At 41.3% G+C, this 7832-nt stretch overlaps 1 protein-coding gene across 7 annotated transcripts in view; it reads right to left on the bottom strand.

Annotated features, from left to right (window-relative positions):
- Nucleotides 1-554: 554 nt before the first annotated feature.
- Nucleotides 555-7832, bottom strand: part of FECH (ferrochelatase) — a 38209-nt gene continuing 30931 nt past the window's right edge. For 6 of the 7 annotated variants that reach the window (XM_055298051.2, XM_055298070.2, XM_055298045.2 and 3 more), the window contains 4 exons: nucleotides 6024-6131; nucleotides 5440-5604; nucleotides 2518-2577; nucleotides 555-2050 (listed from right to left, as the gene is read on the bottom strand). In XM_055298051.2, coding sequence (XP_055154026.1) covers nucleotides 1916-2050; nucleotides 2518-2577; nucleotides 5440-5604; nucleotides 6024-6131 — 468 coding nt within the window. In that variant the 3' untranslated portion in view covers nucleotides 555-1915. The remainder of the gene's footprint in view (nucleotides 2051-2517; nucleotides 2578-5439; nucleotides 5605-6023; nucleotides 6132-7832) is intronic. The other variant, XM_055298061.2, reaches the window with a different exon arrangement.

The raw sequence follows: 7832 nt of genomic DNA, 5'->3' as shown, positions 1-7832 counted from the left end.
ACAGCACAGTACTGCTATCAATTCAGGTTTCCTTAGCAAATAAGTGCTTCAGATAGACTCACAAGGGCTCCTGAATTGGAGTTTTCTGCATCATCTCCATAAAAATATTTTTTCACCTCTAAAGTCATTGAAGAATTGAAGCAGACCCTTAAGAAGTTTCCTTAAGGAGAGAGAGTGGCTCCAAAAATAACCTTCCTTCCAGCACCACACCACTGACTCAGAGAATTCACTTCATGGTGGGATGGTCACTCAAAGTCTACTGCAAACCTAATTCCCAAAAAGGTAATGGAAAAGGCTAGAGGAAAATCCTAAACAATTACCTATGCCTTGTATCTTTCTCTAGAAACACAATCTACTAATAGAAAAACCAATTTGAAATTTTTAAAATGTGGATACTACTCATGAGGGCTGTCATCAACGTAGGAAAACTATTAACTCAAGTGGATGGCATGTTTCTTTTCCTGTATTAAAAAAGCTCCTCACATTTAATAATTTTGATTTAGATCAGTTTTGATTTGACAGACAGCATGAATCAAACTTAGTTAAAACCTTAATGATGTTGTAATATTTATTAACATAGCCAATTCTCAATATGGAAGATTTATGAATCTCCTAATACTTCCACTTTATAAACTGGCTTAAAGAAAAAAAAAAGAAACGCTCTTTTGAAGAACAAAGTTTCAGGGCTTGGAGGAAAGAGAAAGTGATCTTTACAAATTCTTCATGGAACCACCAGGGATTTTTTAATCCATTTAAATACAAACATAGAAGATCAGACTCTGATCTGACATTATTTCTCTATTTTTAGAAACACTTTTCACTCACAAATCCAAGGTGACAATGGCATTAAAAATATTTACAGGAAAGGACTAGCACAAAATACAATATTATGATAGTAGTTATTGCATTAAAGTGGTTACTTTTCTGTATTCTTCACATGTCCCATTGTATGGCTATAAATTTTTATAATAAAAAATTGTAAATTAAGAAAGACTTCAAGCAAAGTATTGTTGACTTTATAAAATAATTCTTAAAACAAATGTGCAGAAAGAAGGCATTCAACTAAGATAGAGAAGATGCTGGATGGAAAGGCTTGCAAAGTCCCGGGAGGAGCTCCAGGGTGAAGCTCATCATTAGCCTTTCCAGCAGCACTGTCCTTGGAGACCAGAAGCAGTGGGAGCCCCTTCCCTGTGGCACCGCGGACTCCCACCAAGGCACGTATCACGAACACTGTACTTGTACACGTTTATTAGCCTTGGGTGTATGGGGAATCTCAGAGCACTTCTGAAATCCGTACTTGATTCCTTTTTACATTGAGGAAAGTGAGATTCACACACAAATACGAAGATGACCAATGAATGGTGGCCTCACTGGCAAAAGCAGCCATTGCAGGTAACCAAATTGCCTCCCTAGCATTCTGTAACCCATGGGCTTAGGGAAAGATTAAGTAACATTTCTTTTTCAAATTCACTTCAAATACTCAACTATGTTCATTTAAAAAACTGCAACTATATGCACGAGACTAAACAGATCTCATTCACACTGCCAGCCCACAGAGGGGACTCTCTGTACCCTTTCAGGAGGGTTTTGGGCAATAAAGCCAAAATCTATACTTAAAATAGGTGTGTCTCATAAGACAAATTTTTAACTCATTTATTAAAGGTCCTAGTGGACATTCCAAACTAGTAGCTTATACCTAGAAAGAGAAAATACAAATGCTTACTGTATAGTTGTATAAAAATAGAAATCCATCAAGAGTCCAATCCTCAAGAAATCACACAATTTGTACCCAAAGGCTGTATATATATCAAGGAAGGATGACTTCCTTCCTTGATCTCTAAATAACATCCTCTCCACATCTGAGGTATCTGGAGGTTGGGCATTTGCCTAATGCCACGGGGTCCACCGACGGGGGTCACAGCTGCTGGCTGGTGAAGAAGGATTTAGTCTCCCTGCAGACAGGATTGACACAGAGCGGACAGCTCAGGGTCAGCTGCTTGGAACACAGCTCGTTTGACTGGATGTGTGAATGCACCAAGTCGGCCAGGGCCTGGAAGACAGACAAGAGGCAAAGATGCATGAGAAGCACAGGGTCTGCTCGTCTGCCATGCCCCTCCTCTGGCTGCCCAGGTCAGCGCTCTGGCTTGGGGTTTCTTTTCATCCAAGTGGTGAGCCCTTTGAACCAAATTCTACAGCATCTTCCTTTCCTGAGAATCCTTAGCTTAGAGAAAGTTAAAACAGAGATTTCAGGAAATGAAAACCTCTTACCCCACCCACTAGGCCTTTTCTCTGGAAAGCAGGTTTTAAATCAGACATAGTTCCAGGTGGGTAGAAATCAGAAAATTGGGGCTATCTGAAGGAAAAAAGACTGAGCAGATAAGGAATTCGATTTTATTTTTGTAATTAATTGGAACTCCAAATGTTCTAATATGTGAGAAAAACCAATATTCTGCAAGAGTTTCTCAGAGGATTACTCTCTGGTATGTTCTACTAAAACGATTGTAACACTGTAGATACCTTAGAGAACAATGGATTTCCATTAAGAGACTCAGCTCTTCTGATGTTTTCAACTCCACACTGAATCAAATGAGAAAAGGGAGGAAAAACACAGACATATTTTATTTTCCTTTTTTTTTTTTTTCAAAGAAACTGCTACAAAAAAATAAATACACACAGATACACACACACAATTCAAAGTCTGACTTCAACTGTTCACAGATTGCTCATTAATGAAAAATAGTCATGGGGCAGGGCTGTATGTTGATTCTGTTATCATAAATTATTCCTCAATTCTTATGTCCTTCCCCTTCCCCATTACCTTCCTACAGGTGGTTTGTTTGCAAATCCTTTTTGTGGTTACACTTGATGAAATTCTCAAGCAATTTAAATCTGTTTACCATTCTTTTTTTATTCTCATTTGCTAGTGCGTAATTTTACAGACTCTTCCTAAGCAGAATGTTGCTTTAAATATAGTTTCATATTTGTTTTGATCACAAGTGCCAAAATGAGGTAAATTAACTTATTGACTATAAAATGTATATTGGACCTACACTGGATCCAATTCAGAGTTGGGTTTTAAAATATATTCTTTTTTTTTTTTTTGAGATGGAGTCTTGCTCTGTCACCCAGGCTGGAGTGCAGTGGTGCAATCTTGGCTCACTGCAACCTCTGCCTCCCAGGTTCAAGGAATCATCCTGTCTCAGCCTCTCGAGTAGCTGAGATTACAGGCGCCCACCACCATGCCCAGCTAATTTTTGTGTTTTTGGTAGAGGCAAAGGCTGGCCTTGCCTCTACCACATTGGCCAGGCTGGTCTTGAACTCCTGACCTCAAATGATCCACCCGCCTTGGCCTCTCAAAGTGCTGAGATTACAGGTGTGAGCCAATGAGTCTGGCCCGAAATATATTCTTATGGAGAAAAATCTAAAGGAAAACAGTGGGAGGATTGTTTCAGTACCATCCCTGCTCCCAGCTCCAAAAATATCCACTGCCTAATAACTGAAAATGGTCTAATTATGATTTACTCAGGTAGTTAGGATTCTTCTCTTTCCCTTTTCTTCTGATAGCTTTTCAATTACTTGATCTTTTGCTTTTTATTTATTTTATTTTATTTATTTATTTATTTATCTATTTTTTTGAGAGGGAGTCTCGGTCTGTTGCCCAGGCTGGAGTGCAGTAGTGCAATCTCAGCTCATTGCAACCTCGACCTCCCAGATTCAAGTGATTTTCCTGCCTCCGCCTCCCAAGTAGCTGGGATTACTGGTACGTACCACCACGCTTGGCTAAGTTTTGTATTTTAGTAGAGATGGGGTTTCACCATGTTGGCCAGGCTGGTCTCAAACTCCTGACCTCAGGTGATCCACCTGCCTCGGCCTCCCAAAGTGCTGAGATTACAGGTGTGAACCACCACACCTGGCCTCAGTTACTTGATCTTTTAGATTAGCATTAACATCAGGAAACTGGCATGGGAAAAACATTGAGATTCAGCAAACACATGGATCTCAACTGAAGAGGCTGTATTCTCAAACTTCATATAAAAGTTACAACAGAATAAACAGTGTTGGCAAAGGGCATTCTCCAACGATGTTGATGGGAGAGTCAGTGATACATTGACTAGAAAAATATATATCAACACTGAAATTCCACTCAGGTAGCTGGGGAGAGGATCACCTGAGCCCGGGATTTTGAGGCTGCAGGGAGCTATGATTGTGCTACTGCACTCCAGCCTGGTTGATAGAGCCAGATTTCATCTCTAAGCAAATTTATAAAATCATAAGAAATTTAAAATAAAAAAACTGTTTTCCAAACATATTGGTATAAACTATATTTTCACTGAAGTTTTAGCAAGTTCACAATTAGCCAAGCTCATGGTGAGATACAGAAGGCATCTTTAAACAAAATCCATAGACAATGCTGCAACCGCTTCTTAGCCAATTACAACTTGCCTGCAAATACTGTGTCAGAACCACTGACAAGAAACTTAGGTGCTCCCTAACTTCACCCATGTCTGATTGATGTCCAGCACGGAAATTCATATTCCACGGGGGTCGGGTGTTGGCTCAAGTTCTCCCCACCCACTCTCTACCCTGCCCTACACATGCTGCCCAGTCCCAGAGAGCGTGAAGTCTCCTGCAGAATGGGCCTCCATCTATCACACTTGGAGTGACCAGGGCCAGAAACTCTGGCAGAGAGGGAAGAAAGGGTTTCTTGGGTCCCAGTGCTTCCACACTTCCCATAAAAATAAAAATATAAATTGGAATAGGTTTTAGGCCAGCTCTCAAAAGCCAGGACATAGATGAACAACAGTTTTTCTCCACCCTGAATGACAATTCACATCCATCTCATATTACAAGACACCAAAGATGGTATTCGTTATTTCAATAATCAGATTGATCACAACATGGCAGCAAAAAGCTAATTAAGTGAGTGCATAAAAGAGGTCAAGGAAATCACACCGCACATTGCTTCCGTGTTCATTTCACGCTCTTCTGTTAAATGACAATGACTCCTATATGCCTTGACACTCAACAAGAAGCCATGTAATAATAGCCCTGAGTAAAGGTCATGATTAGGCAAAGAAATTATAAAACAATAAAATGTTTTCCTTTGGAATTAGTGAGAAGTAAATTTCTTTTTTCTTAAAGAAATATAGTTGTTATTACTTTTGAGTAGCCCAGTAACTCAAACTAAACAAAATGATGTCAGCCACAGTGATCCCCGGGGCACCTGGTTTAAGCAAAGCACAGGTTTCCCCTCCCACTGCATGGAATTAACTCAATGTGTTGAGATTATTACTCAGATGAAGTATTATTCAGGAGAATGAGGACACCGTACATGCAAACAAACACAGTAAACAATATTTCTGAATGATACATTAGTTGCAGAGAAAATTTCCTTTTAAAACAAGTCATGATGGGATAAAGGCAGATGGGTGCATTTACCTCCTTGGCTAAAACTTGAGAGTACTCGATGTCCAGCTCATACAGCGTTTCAATATGGTCGCTGGTAAATGCTATCGGAACCAAAAGGATATTCTTCCTCCCCCTCTCACAAAGCCCTTTGATAGATTCGTCTGTTTGAGGACCCAACCAGGGCATCGGACCAACCTATGCGAAAGATAGACGAATGCGTAAGTGGACCATGCCTCCTGATGGTCTGTAGTACCCCTGTTTGCCCCCCTGGACACATGCACTGCCCCCTGGGGGCAAGATCCACTCTTTACACTGGCTTGAATGGATTTTGATATTTTCACATGGAAACTTGAATCCTAGAAGTTGCCTCAATATAAATAAATAACAGTTTCTGTCATTGCAGCTAAAGGTAAAATATTAAACCAATGGAGCTCCACGAGTCACTTGATTTCCCCTTCTATCTTACCCACTTGCAGAGTTCTTTCTGCCCATGGTAAGCAATCAGGTTATAGAAGAGCCTGTCTATGTGAAAGAGCCAAATCTAACCATTTTATAACTCATAAAATAAACTTTACCAAAAGAGCTGGCTGCCCGCCAGTGTGGAAGCCACCTACCTTAGATTGCCACACCAGTCGGTAGGGGTTGCAGTACCCCAGCCTTTCCATGACTTTTTGGACAGTGGCGCTTACCTCCTGAGGATATGGGTCGCCTCTGTTGACCACCTGCAGCAGAGACACAATGGGTGTTCAGTCATTAACACTGGGAAGGCCCCGAGAGCCTCTGACTATGTGCTGACACGGTGTGGGCCCTGGAACAAAGCCCTCCCTTTCTTCCTCCTGCACCAATGACGATATGGTCTGAGTTCAATCACCAAACTTCCTTAGTTCCACTTCTTCATCAGCCAAAGAAAAACACCGCAGTCAATCATCTCTAAGGTCCCTAAGAGGGTGGGGAATTCCATGTTCCATGTTATTCTTGGGAGACTCACAAGATCTAACTAAAGAGGATGGTTCTCTCTCCCTCATCCAATATATGAAGAAGACACAGAAAAGCTGGGCAGGATGGGAACTTCTACCCTGGTGGTCACATGAGTAGTTGATTTCACAACAGGAACTGCAACAGTGCTGCATGGACAATGTACAGAACTGCTGGATTTATGGTAAACCCTGGTGGAATTAGAGGAGGAAAGCAGCAGCACATCACTGCAGGTTACAGGCACCTCCAAGTGTGTGACCTGCACCTTCCACTTCCTCTCTCCCCACTATTCCTGCAACAATGGACAACAGGCAAACACTCTGTGTACAGCAAATGTTTCATACATGATCCCTTGTTAATACCTCTGAAAATTTTCAACGCAAATTTTAATGCTTTAAATATTTACTGTGTACTGACTCCCTAGCCCTCGCCTGGCTTTATTTTCTTCTATAACATATACTGCCTGCTAATCTACCATGCCATTTTCATATGTATTATGTTTATTATCTTTTCTCCCTACTCTCTGCAGACAAAGATTTTTCTCTGTTTTCTTCATTCCCATATCCTATGATATGGCTGGAAACAGTGCCTGGAATATAACAGGTGCTCAATAAATATTGGTGAAATTAAATATACTGATAGGTCGGGCGCAGTGGCTCACGCCTGTAATCCCAGCACTTTGGGAGGCCGAGGTGGGCTGATCGCCTGAGGTCAGGAGTTCGAGACCAGCCTGGCCAACATGGTGAAACCCTGTCTGTATTAAAAATACAAAGATTAGCCGGGTGTGGTGGCGCACACCTGTAATTCCAGCTACTCGGGAGGCTGAGGCAGAAGAATCACTTGAACTCAGGAGGCAGAAGTTGCAGTGAGCCGAGATTGCACCACTGCACTCCAGCCTGGGTGACAGAGCAAGACTCCATCTCAAAAACCAAAAATTATATATATATACTGACAAACTATTTTATGATTATTACTACTGGTCTGTTTAAAAGCCATGGGAGGCATAAATGTAGATGGAATTAAGGAAACACAAAGCTGCCATTAGGACAGCAATGTGGTAATTACTACAAACATGATCTACCCATGGATGCTAAGATTAGGGGCAAAGTCTAAGGAATAACAAAATCTCTGTATTGTCTCAAAGTATCTCCTCCAAGATATTTTTAATTACAAAGAGAAAAATAGTAATTTTAGGATGGATCAACACAGCAGACACACCCTTAAACAGTGACCAGGGATCACATCACCAGTAGAAAAGCACACTGGCATCACAGACCCCCGGGTGTGATGCACAGAGCAGGGCCCCGCACCCCTGTGGGTTCTTGCCAATGATGCATAACCGCAATCTAATCATGAGAAAACTTCAGACAAACCCAGATGGAGGGACGCACCACAAAACAACTGACATCCTAAAAATGACTCCTCAAAAACATCAACGTGTGGTGGGG

This window comes from Symphalangus syndactylus, chromosome 1 (genome assembly GCF_028878055.3).
Source record: "Symphalangus syndactylus isolate Jambi chromosome 1, NHGRI_mSymSyn1-v2.1_pri, whole genome shotgun sequence".
In the NCBI taxonomy this organism is placed as follows: Eukaryota; Metazoa; Chordata; class Mammalia; order Primates; family Hylobatidae; genus Symphalangus; species Symphalangus syndactylus.
Note: the sequence above shows the minus strand (reverse complement) of the source record. Positions and strands in the feature narration are given on the sequence as shown.